The sequence below is a fragment of the Asparagus officinalis genome, chromosome 7 (assembly GCF_001876935.1).
Source record: "Asparagus officinalis chromosome 7, Aspof.V1, whole genome shotgun sequence".
NCBI lineage: Eukaryota > Viridiplantae > Streptophyta > Magnoliopsida > Asparagales > Asparagaceae > Asparagus > Asparagus officinalis.
This window is the reverse complement of record NC_033800.1, coordinates 24,837,868-24,854,456: the sequence shown is the minus strand read 5'-3', so window position 1 is coordinate 24,854,456 and position 16,589 is coordinate 24,837,868. Positions and strand designations below refer to the sequence as shown.

Here is a 16,589-nt window from a genome sequence, read left to right as displayed (position 1 = left end):
ACTTTTAACTATTTAATTTCTTAAAAGTTACTACTTTGCCATCATTCTTAGTATTATTATAAAATTATTATTTTTTAAATTAAATAAATAAGTATCAGTCATGAAATTTTAAATACGAGGATCTATTTAACTTGCCCCATAAGAAAATACAAGCATAAATTATAATATTTAATTACATTCATTCGTTGTCATGCCTCTGCCATAAATGTTCAATTAGCGCGCTTCATCGAGAGATCGGGATGGAACCGGTAGTTATAACAATAATGACCTGTGAGAATTTTAATTGTATGTTATCATATTTTATGTTTGAGGTTTATGTTTGGGACCCATGGTATGTTGTATTAGAGATTCATATTTGCTTTCTTGTTCTATCGATGTATGCTTTGTCACTGTTATTTCAGATTTTATTTTTTAATATGTTGTAATGCATTTTTAATATTGAGTTCATTTTAAAGCTCTCATCGACTCCTTTATAATGTTATAATTTTTTTCAAAATAAATTATTAAAAATAAAATTATTAATGTAAACTATATCCAACATTATTAATTTATATGAGTTTTTTGACAAAAATAAAAATAAAAAAGAAAACATTTGGAGAGTGTGGATTAGAGCAACTCTTCAAATTCCACTCTCTAAATTAGAATATTCCTAAAATATTCTAATTTGGAGGGTGGAATTTGGAGGGCATGGTTGGAGATGCTCTGAAATCCATTTTCATTATTTTATGGAAATGAACCAAACAACCCCTAAATTATTTAGGGCTAATAACTTGCCATCTCAGCCTATTAGCCTCCCACAACGACCTTTATAAGTTTTGAATTAGCCCACTCCTATTTCTTTAATTGTTCCATTTGGGGCTTAACAGTTGGCCAGCTCAGCCCATCCAATGGGCCCCCACTTCTCTCTCCGCCTTTAGTCTCTCTCTATATAAGCTCCAATGTTAACCCCCGAGACACAGCGGTTATTTTTTCCCCCTCCCCTTTTTGTTCTGTTTCTCATCAACCTCTCTCAAATTATTGCCATGGAGAGCTCCGATGCCGATCAAGAGGTGACGATGAGTTCCACGATGTGGCGTCCAACCTGGACGATGACACCGGAGATCGGATCGCTCCGATCATCAAGATCGAGGAACTCACATCACCATCGACGATGATGACAAAGACGCTGTCCTTAGGTCTATCATCAATTTGATGATTCTAGTTGTTCTCGCTTCATTTCGCTCGATTTTGGAAAGTGTAGCTGTATCTATTCGATAAAGGGAGGAATCAACCGAAGGTGCTCAAAATTTGTGAGAATCGTTATAGTGAGTTTTTTGGTTTTGCTGTTACTCTAATTTATTTTTATGCTTCGTCCATTTCAAATCAATCCACAAATGGAGGAGATCGAGGCAAAGGAGGCTCGCGAGGTCGCGAAGATCCTCCCGCTTCTGGAATCGAGCTTGTAGCCTCCATCGCTTCCTTCAGATCTAGCTCTTTCTCGTCAACAGGTACCAAATCTCAAAACCTGTTCTTTTCAGATTCAAGTGCGGGTAGTTTGTTGTAATTTTGAGTGTTTCTGCAATTTCCTAGATCTTGAGCTGCTTTGATTTGATCTGAGTGAGCTTAGCTCTACAGAGTGATCTGTTATTTTTCTGCATTGTTGTTTTCCCCTTTGAATTGAGTGAATACAATTATCTGATAACTTTTTTTATATAATTTAGATTGTTTCATGTTGATATTGGAAAGTTAAATTAGATTTGGGAGAGAGTGGGACATAGATATAAGATGAGGAAAAGTTTGTCATCCTTTTTTTGAATTTTGTCATCTTTAGTTATGCAATGTTACCTTTGTGTTGAAGTTTGTTATGCATAGCTATTAATTGTTATATTTGTTTTAAACATTGTTACCTTGGTTATGAATCATTACCTTTCTATTTAATATAACATACTACCTTTATAATAATTTTATTTTCTTTATTCTTTTTACCGTTGTAGATTTTCAATACCCATGTTTCCCGAAGCGACACTTATCTTCATCAATTGTCACCTTTAGCTATAAAAATTTCGGTTAATTGTGTTACGTTAATTTATTATTGTTACCTTTATGTTGAAGTTTGTTGCCTTTAGATGTTCGAGTCTCATTTATTGTTTATATTTGTTACCTTTAGTTATGAATTGTTACCTTTGTGTCTTAACTTGTTAGCATAATTCTGTTATTTTTCATTTTTGTTATATTTATTTTTGATCTTTTGTTATTTTTATTACATATCTTTGTCAAAGTTTGTTATCTTTATTTATTTATTAAATGTTGCATTTATTTTAAATCTTTGTTACCTTTACCTATAAATTTTTACCTTTTGGTCTAATTCGCTACCCTTAGCAAAATTTTGTCATTTTAATTTTGTTGAATTTATTTTTAATCTTTGTTATTTTTATTTGATACCTTCGCGTCGAAGTTAAGTTACCTTTATTTATTAAGTGTCGCATTTATTTTTAATCATTGCTTCCTTTGCCTATGAATTTTATCTTGGTGTCTAACTTGATACCTTTAGCATAATTTTGTTATTCTAATTTTTATTTTATTTATTTATAGTCTTTGTTATTTTTATTTGATGCCTTCATGGTGAAGTTGCATAAATTTTTTATCTTTGTTACTATTACCTGTACATTGCTACTTTTGAGTATAACTTGCTACCTTTAGCAGAGTTTTGTTATTTTTTATTTTTGACTTTTTATTATATTTATGTTTAATCTTTGATATTTTTATTTGATAGTCCAAATGTCTCTAATTACAAAATCAGAAGGTTTAGACAAATTATAAAATCCTACAGAGATGGTTCAGATTACCGTCAACCAATGTAACTTAGGCACGAGATATTGATATGACCTGATACTACAAACCAACACACAATTTCTGAAAAGTACACACAACGGTAGTCTTATTTAACAGAACAATAGAGCTTCATGTCTTAAGCATCAGTGCTGCCTAAACATCATTGCTGCCTAGTCATCAGTGGTCCTATGTCATTTAGCCAGGAACTAAAACAGGAGAACATCCGAGCGGTTAAAACTGCAAGAGTTTGTAAGACTGTTGGGAAGCATAGACCTATAAGGCTGAAATGGTTAAGATCCGATATGTCTGATATCATTGTCAAAGGTTAAGTCATAAGGCCAGTAACTTCCCTCTATTGTCTTGAAACCTTAGAAGGGCGTCTGGTAAGTAATTGGACAGACTAGTGATCTTTGGTTCAAGGATAGTATGGAGAAGTGTTATTGGAAGTCAAAAAATAATTTTTTTTATAGGAGTAATATACCAAAAACATTGGTTCTTTCTCAGTGCACTACGGATTATGACCAAGTTTCAGTTTCCTATTCACTAATAGGCTAGTACAGCTTGTTCCCTTTCCTATTCACTACGGATTATCAATTGCCTATGTGTAGTTCTTTGGTGAGATTTAGAGTCTGAAAATGATATAATGGTAGACAAGTGCTCTGCTTCTGAATAGTAAGACAGGCAAAAGGAGGTGTCATACTTTATATATGCTATCAACTTTTGTTGTATCTGCACAAATTCTAAGTTTCTACTAAACATCTGCTCCTGTTTGGGATAGAAGCTTTGTTGTTGTTGCTGTCGTTGTTTGTATGATCTAGAGTTGTGCACTGCTGACACCATTTTGACGGGAAAAATATATGGATGGCATGATAATGGCTCAATGAGGAATATAAGAATGATGACATGAATGAATATAGTGATTTCAAAACTGTTCAAATAACTCCTAACAGGTATATGTGTAATACTGAAATTTTGATACACTTAGATGTTTCCCCCTCATGGAAATATCAAAGCACTAACTTGAGAATTGACCATCTTCAACTGAGTAAGAATATCTACCTTCGATTGATCAATAGATCTCTTCTGAATGATCAGATCGATCACCTCGTCATGAACAAGTCTTTTCTTCCTCATCACATCAAGCCGCTGATTAGAACCCTATGATGAATAGGAAAAGTTAAAAGCAAGCTATAAGGGCATAAAAATCATTCATCACTGAAAGGTGCAATAACACAATGATGTAAGGGTGTAAATTGGTTAGAGAACCTTTTCAATATCTCAAGATTCCCAACCGATTTGTTCTTACAAATAATAAGAAATTTATGTTTATATGAATGTATTGGTTGAGAATTTAAACTTGTTTTAAGTAACCAAGACCGATAGGCAAAGTAAACCGTTCATTCCTACCAATTTAGCTGAAGGGTACAAGGAGAAAATGTAAGTATGATAATGCCAATTACAGCTGGTCAAGGAAAGTGTATAGATTGTGACATAGTTACGCATAAAGTAGTTTTAATTGTTAATTTATCTCTCTTTCATTTTATAACTTGTGCTTTGCTCACAATGCCTTTTATTATAAATTAATATTAGGCAATATTTTACTAATTTACCCATTTATAGTATCAAGTAAATCTGATTCAATGCCAGACAGGAAGGGTTAGTTCTATTTCTAACCGAGCCAATAGGGTAAGGTAAAGCATGCGTGTTAGAGAAAGAATGAAGATAAGTTACCCTACTCTTACCAGTTTACCAGCCCTAGATATCAAAATAAGGATTTCTTTTATTGGTTTGAGTAAAACCGTGCTTCCTCAAATAATAAAAGATCCATTCATGACAAAATGAATAAGTAGAACAAACACGTGTTATGGTATTTTTGAGTCCCATTATTTGCAGAGTCAAGGAGTCAAAACACATAGTACAATGAACACCCACATTTATTGACTGACCTCCTTCACGAAACATCACTAAGACTCTTCAACAAATCATGAAATAGAAGAAATGGCCAAAGAAAGAGTATTGAAGCAATCAAGGATAAACTGAATTAGACAATTGCTCCTAGTGGAATTGATGTCCAGTATTTCAATCGTGTGTTGCAGTAATCCATTCACAGATTCTGAGAAAATTAATGGACAAGATGTTGGAGTAAATCATCAGAAGCATTATTCCAAAACCATTCTGCAGGGGAACTCTCTTTAGACTGGAATATGTCTTCCACTAAAAAAGAAAGACATGTTTTTGAGATTTGCAGGTGAAGTCAAGAGGATATGTCTCAGATAAGTGGGAGAACCGCAAAAATATTTCCGCAAATGTATAAGAAACATGGGAAAGAGATTAGAAATTGGTCACATTTCTTCAAATTCTGCACAGAACTCATAGAAACTCTTGGAGAGGTCACTAAGTTTTCGATCCAATACGATTTTTACAAATATAATTTTTTTGGAAATTTAATTTATTGTTTGCTTTATTTAACACTTTCCTAAATTTCCAAAGCTTCTTATGCATATCATACATAGGCCCCTGACATTTTCAATACATTTAGATGAAACTCCTGGTATGAAATTATTCTCTTTAACATTATGATCTTGTCCGTCCAGAAATTCATAGAGATTCACTTGTGATTTCAAATTGGTACACCATGCCCATCCCATGGTTTCTTCCACAACCATGAAATCTCCACAAGTATCTCCCTCAACCATATTACATTCGCCTTCTAAGTAATCTTTGTTTCATAAAACTTTGGATAGAGTTTCCTCTTTTATTCCTTTTTCATGTCCCCAAAAACAGCAAATTAAAGTAGTAGGCTTGAACAAATATAGACATCGCATCATCTGCATTTTGTCAATGCATAGACACATAAAGTTACAGTAAAATCAAAAGTATAACAAGCAAACATTTTCCATTATAAAAAGCATGGTATACATGCCACTTGAAGTAAATAGTAACAAAAAGAAAATAGGTGATTAAAGCAAAAGAAATAAACATTGAGATCACGAATCTGATGTAACTTTGAAGGGTTGTTTCTTGTTTTTAGGAGTTTACTAAGTCCTCTTTGTTTCTGTTAATAAATCCCTAGTCTTTAGGGCTAGTTGGGGCTGTTAGTGGTTCAATTTACACTAACCATGTTAGCGAATGTAATGCTAAATGTGAGCTTTCTTTTAGCTTCTCTGTTATTACTGTAAGGCATATAAAGCCAAGTTTGTTTAATAAGAATGTAGATCATTCATCCAGAATATTGTTGAGCTCTGTTTTCATTTGTGATCAAAGTTTCCCAACATTCTGGTATCAGAGCCCCCCACTAGGGCCTGAAAACAAAAGCCGCAGCTTTGAGTGATTTCAAACAAGTGTGAGAGAGATGTCCAGTGAAGGAAATTTCATGCAGTCATCCATTCCTCGCTTCGATGGTCATTATGATCATTCGAGCATGCTTATGGAAAACTTTCTGCAATCGAAGGAATTTTGGGGGCTGGTGGAGACTGGCTATGTTGAGCCAGCAAGTGGATCGGTGCAGACAGATGCACAACGGAAGAAAATTGATGAGTTGAGGCTAAGGATCTCAAAGTGAAGAACTACCTCTTCCAGGCCATCGACCGCACTGATCTTGACACCATTCTCAAGAAGGATACTGCCAAAGACATTTGGGATGCCACGAAGAAAAAGTTTGAAGGGAATGCTGTTGGGGAAGATTGAGAAATCCCAGGATAATTTCCTAATTAAATGAGACAAAAATTGTTGGGATAATCAAACACAAAACCAGAAAAATAGAGAGACAATCACAAACACACAATGTTTACGTGGTTCGATCAAATTGATCTACGTCCACGGCAAGAGAGGAGTTTCACTATATTCAATCTCTCAATACAACCCACATACAAAATTTTGAGAGGACTCTGGTTTTTGTGTAGCTCTCACACTCCGGTTCTGAAACGCACAGAGAGTTTAAGAGAGAATGAGATCTCACATAAATCCAACGGGGGGGCTACCTTGATATTACCTCTCTTTACCCGAAGTGACATCAATGACAACGACCTCCCTTTCACAAAATTTCTTCGGTATCAATCGCAATTGTTGAAAGATCTTTGAGAAGAGAAGTGAGGGTGACTTGACAGCGACCTCCCTCCTCTTTCAAAAAACAAAATAAGCCCCGGTCATTTGGACAAATTCAAGCCAATATGATAAAATTGGGATGAAAGGTCATTTTCTTATTATTCACAGAGTGTTCAATATATAGCGTACAAACCTGTAATCACAGGCTAATAATCAGGGAAAACAATATACTATATATATTATTTCCTAACATATATTCTTTCCAAACATCCATATAAAATATATACTATATATATATATTATTTCCTAACATATATTCTTTCCTAACACCTTCCCTCAAGTTGGAGCATGAAGGTCACAAATGCCCAACTTGCTGAGTAGAAACTGAAACTGCTGCTTCCCAAGAGCCTTGGTAAAAATATCTGCTAGCTGTTCAACTGTAGGAACATGAACAGTAGTAATCAACCCATCTCGAATAGCATCCCGAAGGAAGTGACAATCAACTTCAATATGTTTAGTACGCTCATGAAAAACAGGATTCTGAGCTAAATGAATAGCAGACTGACTGTCACAGTGTACTGGCATAGGACCAGGGTGTCGAATTCCTAGACTGAGTAACAAGCCTTTGAGCCACTTCAATTCACATAATACTGCAGCCATAGATCGATATTCTGCCTCAGCTGAAGAGCGAGAGACAGTAACCTGCTTCTTTGTCTTCCAGGAGATAGGTGAACTCCCCAGAAAGACAACCCATCCTGACAGAGAACGTCTGGTAATAGGACAACTTGCCCAATCAGAATCACACCACCCAGTAAGTGTCAAATTACAATCACTTCGAAGCAAAATCCCCTGTCCAGGACATCCCTTTAAATAGCGAACCACTCTGAGTGCTGCATCATAGTGATCCTGCTTTGGTGCCTGAAGGAACTGAGACAAAATATGAACAGAATAAGCCAGATCTGGTCGAGTAAAAGCCAGGTAAATAAGCCGTCCAACCAGCCGACGGTACGCCTCGGGATCCTCCAAGTCCGCGCTCTCAGAAGTGCTGAGCCTGTGATTCTGCTCCATTGGAAAAGAAACTGGCTTTGCTCCAAGAAGTCCTGTCTCAGAAATAATGTCTAGAGTATATTTACGTTGACATAAATAAATCCCTTCTGCACTTCGAGCAACCTCTACCCCCAAGAAATATTTGAGAATACCCAAATCTTTCATATGAAAACATTTACTCAGATATTGTTTAAATTCAGACAGTGCAACCGAGTCATTCCCAGAAATAATCAGATCATCAACATATACCAGAATATTAATCTGTACTTTCCCTTTGATATAACCAAATAATGAATAGTCTGAGTAAGACTGAGTAAAACCATACGTACGCAACGCTCCTGCTAGCTTTGCAAACCAACATCTAGGTGCCTGCTTCAAACCATACAGAGATTTGCGCAGTCTGCACACCTTCCCTGGAGCATGCCCATGAAATCCAGGTGGCAATTTCATATACACCTCTTCATTTAAATCTCCATGTAAGAATGCGTTGTGTACATCCATCTGATGCAACTCCCATCTCTTTACAGCTGCTACAGCTAAGAAAGTACGAACAGTAGTCATCTTAGCAACAGGAGCAAAAGTATCAGTGTAATCGATTCCTTCAATCTGGTGATTCCCAAATATGACCAAACGTGCCTTGAGACGTTCCAGGCTCCCATCTGAATTGTATTTCACCTTGTACACCCATCTGCTCCCTAGAGCCCGCTTTCCAGGGGGTAAATCAACCATCTCCCAAGTCCCATTCTCTTCCAGAGCGCGAATCTCGCTATGCATGGCTTCCCTCCATCCAGCATCCTCCATAGCCTCTCGAAAGGACTTGGGCTCAGTACCTGTAGTTATGGCTGCAAGAAAACTTCTATGTCCCACAGAAAATTTGTTACAATTCACAAAACTGGTTATAGGGAAAGCAGTACCTGAGGTCTTAACTGAGGCAGGTGGCGAGGAGACCGGACTTATTATCTGCACTGTATTAGTCACATAATCACGAAGCTTAGTCAAAGGCACTTTCTTCCTTTTTCCCTTGCCAATCTCCTCAGTATTAATAATCTCCTTAGTACTAGTATTCGACTCTGCTAACTCAGAAACAGGCTCAGCCAGAGTATCCGAAGGCAACAACGAAGGTCCCTCCAACAACTCGGACCCCCGTCATGCCGCTGAACCATCACCGTCCACCCCCTGCCTCGGGTGGGTTGCTGCCGTGTGCAGGTGGCGGTGGTTGCACCGTGCCTGGACACACAGTAACCCCATCCTGTCCCCCCTGTTCTTCAAAATTAATTTCCTGATCATCCAATTCAGGAACACTAGGAAAAACCAAGGAATGCTTTACAGAAGTACTCGACTCAGCAGCAAATGGAAAACTAGTTTCACAAAAATCCACATCTCTCGAAACAAAATATTCATGCGTGTCTAGATCATATAACTTCCACCCTTTCTGCCCATGAGGATAACCAACAAAAACACATTTTCGACTCCTACTCAGAAATTTATCACCCTTAGACCTCTGGTTATGGGTATAACATAAACAACCAAATATACGAAGTTCATCATACTTAGGTGACATGCCAAACAAAATTTCATATGGAGTTTTATCATCAAGCAAGGGTGTGGGGGTACGATTTAAAAGGTAAACAGCAGCCAACACACACTCTCCCCAGAAACTAATAGGTAGATTTGCCTGAAATCTAAGTGCTCGAGCAATATTTAAAATGTGACAGTGCTTCCTCTCTACTCTCCCATTTTGTTGAGGAGTACCAACACACGATGATTGAAATAAAATCCCTTTTTCGAAAAAAAATTTCTTCATACAATTAAATTCTGTCCCGTTATCACTCCGAACAATTTTTACCACAGCATCAAATTGTCTTTCAATCATAGCAAAATATGATTTGAAAAATCGAGTTACTTCAGACTTATCAAATAAAAGGAACACCCACACTGAACGAGAAAAATCATCCAATATAGTCAAAAAATAACGAGCACCACACGACGACTGAGTATGATAGGGACCCCAAAGATCGCAATGTAACATCTCAAAAATGCACTTAGATTTATTCACACTAACTGGAAATTTATCTCTAGTCTGTTTAGCTTGATGACACACACCACAAGCTTTATTAGCAGACTGACTAGTGCTATAAATAAAAGGTAACGACCTGACTACTTTCTCTGAAGGATGCCCCAAACGCCTATGCCACAAATCCACCAAATCACCTCCATCAACTGTATGCGCATACACTCCTGAGTCATCCCGCAGATAATAAAGTCCATCTCTTCGTTCACCTACTCCAATCAGGGTCCTCAAGCTGCGGTCCTGTATAACACAAAGAGTTTTTGTGAAGTGCACCAAACAATCCAAGTCATCAGACAAATGAGACACAGAAATTAAATTACAGTTGAACTCAGGTACTAATAACACACGACTCAAAATCAATCCACATTTAAAATGCACTGAACCAAAACTAGTGGAAATAGCCTTCTTGCCATCAGGCAGACCAACAGGACAGGGTGGCATCTCACAAATATTAGATAATAAACTCATATCTCCAGTAACATGACTCGAAGCTCCAGTATCGATAATCCAGGAATTAGCATAGTACTTACCCATCAAGCGATCATCTGAAGTAGTAGCAACGGCCTTGGAAAAAATTCCAATAACCTGTTGCCACTGTTCAGTAGACATACCAGGTAATGGGGATTCACCAGAGACATTCGAACCCGCCTGCACTGCACGCACCTCGGCGCCCCTGCCTGCCGTTGTCCCTCTACCGAGCCTGGCAGCTCCGCCAGCGCTGCCACGACCCTATCCAGCCGCGAACCCAGTCCCGCGTCCGCGTCCACCTCCGCGCTGTGCACCAGCCCCACGCTCCGCCTGCCACCAGTCGGGATACCCATTCTTTGCAAAGCAATGGGATTCCTCGTGGCCTGATTTAGAGCAATAGGTACACACAAATTTAGATCTGTCACCCGAATCAGATCGACGGTTACCTGAGGGTGCAGTACGAACAGCCATGGCCATAACTTCATCACGTTCAGCATCAACACGATTCCCCAATCGCAATGTCTCCTGAGCCAACATTGCCTGATATGCTCTATCCAAAGTAGGTGTAGGATCTTGTGCAAGAAGAGTAGATCGTACATTACTGTATAATTCTTCATTGATGCCAGCCAAAAAATCATGAAAACATTCTTCATCAAAGCGAGCCTGAAATAATTCCCCCAAGTCACATTCACACTTCCCACAACGACAAACAGGGACTGGATTGTAAGTAGCCAAAGCATCCCATAATGGTTGCAACATCCCAAAATATTCTGCAACTGACATAGTCTTGGACTGACGACAACGAGACAACGCCTTCTTGATCTGCTGTCTGCGCTGACCATTGCCAACATTAAAACGTTTCTTCAGTAACGCCCACAGAGGACGCGCTTCTTCAAAATAAGGTATCGTCTTCCGCAGGGAAGAATCAATACTATTCAAAATCCATTGCACCAGCATAGCCTGAACACAATCCCAGTCAAGAATCTGTGCAGCGGAAACAGGTTTAACAATGGAGCCATCAATAAATCCCCACTTACGTCGGGAAACAAGAGAAAGCCGAAAAGATCTCGACCATTCCTCATAATTAGAGCCAACCAGAATAGTGGTAGTGATCAAACTACCCGGAGAATCATTTGAATGGAGGTAGTATGGTGAAGAAGTATCCACCTTGGTGGGTTTATCCACCACGTTGGTGGAGGATTCAGGTTCGTCGGTGTTTTTGGATGTTTGAGACATGGTGGAGGGTGGGCCGAAAAAAAAAACGAAGGAAGGGGGAGGGAGGCGAAGCCGCTAGATCTGATGGTTGGTCCGGCTCTTCTTCGTCGGTGTTGGTGGGAATTTTAGGGTTTGGATTCCTAACATATATTCTTTCCAAACATCCATATAAAATATATACTATATATATATATTATTTCCTAACATATATTCTTTCCTAACACAATATCAACAAAAATAAATCACCAGAGATTTTTAGCGTGGAAAACCCTCCAAAATAAGGTAAAAACCACGGGACCTGTAGGCCACTTAAACTTCCACTAGAACAATAATGGGATTACACACTTCACCCTTAGGTGGATCTCTCACAAAAATACAATAACAACACAATTTTAATTTGTGGATAAAATTTCACAAATTGACTCTCAATTTTTCTTCTCAGAAAAACTCTCTATGTTTCTGAGGCTCTCACACTTTGTTTCTCCTTGATTTTTCGATGCTAAAACTGAATGAGGGATCTTCAATTTATAGAGGAGATCAACCTCCTCTCTCCTCAAATTTCGCCGTGAGTTACGCTGATCGTTTAATACCTTTCCATTTTTGTCAAGCGTGGGTCCCACAAAGAAGAAAAATTATTTGCCTTCGACAGCCGACATCATCTTTGTCAATTTTTCTTCTTTGCTTTCTTTTGGTTGCTGGCCCACGTGACCTCCACCCTTTTATTTACTGGCCCACGTGAGGTGGACCAACAAATCTCCCCCTTACCTTATGTGGGACAGGGCTCCTCCACACCAGCAATCTCTCTGCAGATAGCAAGCTTTTTTCTAGGCAGAGTCTTCGTCATCATATCTGCTCCGTTGTCATTGGTGTGAATCTTCTCAACTTGCAGTAGTTTATTTTTCAACACATCACGAATCCAATGATACCTCACGTCGATGTGTTTGGACCTTGAGTGGAAGGTCGAGTTCTTGTTAAGATGAATTGCGCTCTGACTGTCGTAATAGAGAATATAAGTTTCCTGGTTCTGACCCAACTCTTGTAGGAACTTCTTCATCCACATGATCTCTTTGCAACCTTCGGTGATTGCGATGTACTCTGCTTCTGTGGTGCTTAAGGCAATACACTTTTGTAATTGTGATTGTCATGAGATAGCTCCCCTTGCAAATGTTACTAGGTACCCGGATATAGACTTTCTTGTATCTACGTCGCCAGCCATATCAGAATTTGTATATCCTTCTAATATAGGTTTACCATTACCAAAACATAAACAATGACTGGAAGTACCTTTGAGATACCTGAGTATCCATTTGACTGCTGTCCAATGTTCTTTTCCAGGATTTAATAGGAATCGGCTCACAACGCCTACAGCATGAGCAATGTCTGGTCTGATGCATACCATAGCATACATTAGACTGCCAACCGTCGATGCATAAGGCACTTTGCTCATCTTTGATTTCTCCTCCTCACTTGAAGGACACTGACTCGCATTAAGCTTGAAATGGCTTGCCAGTGGAGAACTAACAAGTTTAGCTTTGCTCATGTTGAACCTTTCAAGAACTTTTCCAACATACCGTTCTTGAGATAGCCAGATTCTTCGATTTTTCCTGCTGCGAGTAATCGTCATGCCAAGAATTTGCTTAGCAGGTCCTAAGTCCTTCATTACAAAAGACTTGCTCAACTCTTTCTTCAACTTGTTCATTTTGTCGAAGTCTTGACCTATAATTAACATGTCATCAACATAAAGCAAAAGAATGATAAAATCACCTTCAGAAAATTTCTTAATGAAGACGCAGTGATCAGCCGTCGTTCGGTTGTACTTATTTTTCTTCATGAACGAGTCGAACTTTTTGTACCACTGCATAGGTGCCTGTTTCAGACTGTACAAACTCTTCTTTAGTTTGCATACCATCTTCTCCTTCCCTTTGACTTGGAAACCTTCGGCCTTCTCCATGTAAATTTCCTCGTCAAGATCACTATGTAAGAATGTGGTTTTTACGTCAAGTTGTTCAACCTCTAGATTGAGACTAGCTGCTAAGCCAAGAACAACTCGGATTGAAGACATTTTGACCACCGGTGAGAATATTTCATCAAAGTCAAGGCCTTTTTTTTGCTCAAATCCTTTCACAACTAGTCTTGTTTTGTAACGTGGTTGCGAGCGGCCTTCTTCACTTTTGATCCTGTACACCCACTTGCTCTTGAGAGCTTTCCTTCCCTGTGGTAATTTCACCAGGTCAAATGTGTGGTGCTCATGTAGAGATTTTATTTCTTCCTACGTGGCTTTTAACCATTCAGTCTTGTGCTGGTCAGTGATAGCTTCGCCATAGCTCTCAGGTTCTCCCCCGTCGGTGAGCATCACGTACTCGTTAGTAGAATATCTACGTGTTGTCGCTCTCTAGTAGATCTCCTTAGTTGTGCTTCTGGTTGGACTTGTTCAGGAGCTTGCTCTGGTTCTGGACTGCGAGCTAGTGGAACATCATCGGTATCTGGTGTAGCTCCCCCGTCATCAGAATTTGTTGGTGGAGAGACTGGTTTCAGATTCACTAGAATTTCATCTGACTGTGGCTTCTCGGGTTTCTCAAAATCCTCGATCGCCTGATCTTCAAGAAACACTACGTCTCTGCTTCTGATAATCCTTTTGTTAATAGGATCCCAGAGTCTGTAGCCGAACTCTTTATGGGAATATCCCAAAAAGATACATTACTTAGCTTTTCCATCCAGCTTAGACCTCTCGTATTTTGGGATGTGAACAAATGCTCTGCAGCCAAATACTTTCAAGTGTTTGTAAGAAACATCTTTCCCCGTCCAGACTCTTTCTGGTACGTCGTAGTTTAGTGGAACTGATGGAGAAAGGTTGATTAAATTGATTGTTGTCCTCATTTCCTCCCCCAAAAAAAAGTTTGGTAGTTTTGCATTTAACAGCATACATCTGATTCTTTCACAAATGGTCCTGTTCATTCTTTCTGCGACCCCGTTGTGTTGAGGTCTCTTTGGTACCGATTTTTCTAACCTGATGCCGAAACTTCTGCAGTACTTCTCGAATAGTCCCCAATACTCACCACCATTGTCCGCACATGCACACTTCAGACGTTTGCTAGTTTCTCTTTTAACTTTTACATGAAATTCTTTAAAGATTTTCTACATTTGATCTTTAGTTTTCAAAGCAAAGGCACACACTTTTCTAGAGTAGTCATCAATAAAGGTCACAAAATAAAGAGCACCTCCTAGTGACTTATAACTCATTGTGCAGAAATCTGTGTGTATTAAATCTAGAATATTTGCCTTCCTAGATGGTGGGGAACTACGAAATGCAATTCTGTGTTGTTTTCCCATAATACAATCAACACAAGTACGTAAGGGTATACCTTTCATTCCTAGCAAGAGCTCCTTCTTGGAAAGAATTTTGAGACCCTTTTCACTCATGTGGCCGAGCCGTTTATGCCATAACTCGGTGGGAACTGCTTTCCGAGTGGTATTTACTTCTCCTATACACAACCTGGCTTCTGTGAGATAAAGTGTTGTATCTTTCTTGCCTTTGGCTACTACCAGTTTGCCGTTGGTAAGTTTCCACTTTCCTTCACCAAAATAATTATTGTAGCCATCGTCATCAAGCATTCCGGTGGAGATCAAATTGAGGCGGATATCAGGAAAATGCCTCACTTCTTTCAAAAGTAACTTGCATCCAATGTTAGTTTCTAAATAAACATTACCGATGCCGATAATTTTGGATGCATTATCATTTCCTATCCTCACTTGTCCGTAATCACCTTGAGTGTAGGTTGAGAAGAAATCATGTCGTGAGGTGACATGGTAGGAAGCACCTGAGTCAACTACCCATATGGAGTCTTGACATGCAAGATTGATATAATCAGCATCTCGAACAATGACAACTTTTCTTCGGTGACAGTTGCAGTGTTATTTGTTCGGGTTTTTGATTTTTGATTTCTGGATTGTTCTGCCTTTAACTTTCGACATTCTCGAATGAAGTGCCTTGGCTTGCCGCAATGATGACACTTCTTGTCATGCCTCGATCTGGACTTCGACCATCCTCTTTGCTAATTTTGGTTACGGGGATTTTTACTTTTACTTCTTCCTCTCTATTCTTGCTTGTCATGTCTTTCTTTAACAAGTGCTTCATTTTCAGAAGCATATCCTTCTTCTCTTCGTCGAGACTCTACGTTCAGCATTCTGTCTTTTACCATGTTCATGGTAAGCTTTCCGTCAGGAGCGGAGTTACTAACTGACACAACTAGAGTGTCCCAACTTTTCGGTAGAGAACTCAGCATCAAAAGTGCTTGTAACTCATCGTCTACGATCATTTTCATAGAGTTGAGCTGATCTATGATGCCTTGGAACTTGCTCATGTGTTCCGATACGCTGCTCTCGTCTTTATACTTCAAATTGACTAATAGTTGCATCAAATTAGCTTTATTCTGTGCGGTTGCCCTTGCATACATTTTCTCCAATTTTTGCTAAAGAACATGAGCATCGTTCATTAGCAAAATTTTGGAAAATGCTCTTGTCGATCCATTGTCTGATTTGAGCAGCATACTTTCGGTTTAGCAAGACCCAGTCAGCATCGGATGTGACCTCCGAGGTGCTAATTGTTTTGTCGCCCGTTGTAGTCACTATTTTCTCCTTTGGCATTACAATTGGCTTCCACAGATCTTTAATGTACAAAAGATCCTTCATCTTCGGCTTCTAAATTGCATAATTAAATGCAGTCAGCTTGATCATATTGTCGGTGTTAGTGTTCTCCTCCATTTGAATCGCTAGTCAACAGGTTTTGCCAAGCTTGAAATTTTCCGATCAATGAATAGTACCTGTGAACAGTGTCATGAATAGTGCTCCGGCATGAATAGTGCTCCGGTGATAAATAGTGCTCCCACATGAATAGTGATGTATGTATGAGTAGTCACCGTGTATACGTATATAC

General features: G+C 38.8%; 1 protein-coding gene across 1 annotated transcript in view; it reads right to left on the bottom strand.

The window, feature by feature from the left end:
* The window catches only part of LOC109846844 (DEAD-box ATP-dependent RNA helicase 29-like), a 52,725-nt gene that overhangs the window by 17,647 nt on the left and 18,489 nt on the right, over window positions 1-16,589 (bottom strand). Inside the window, exon 4 of the mRNA XM_020416084.1 lies at window positions 3,832-3,969. Coding sequence (XP_020271673.1) covers window positions 3,832-3,969 — 138 coding nt within the window. The remainder of the gene's footprint in view (window positions 1-3,831; window positions 3,970-16,589) is intronic.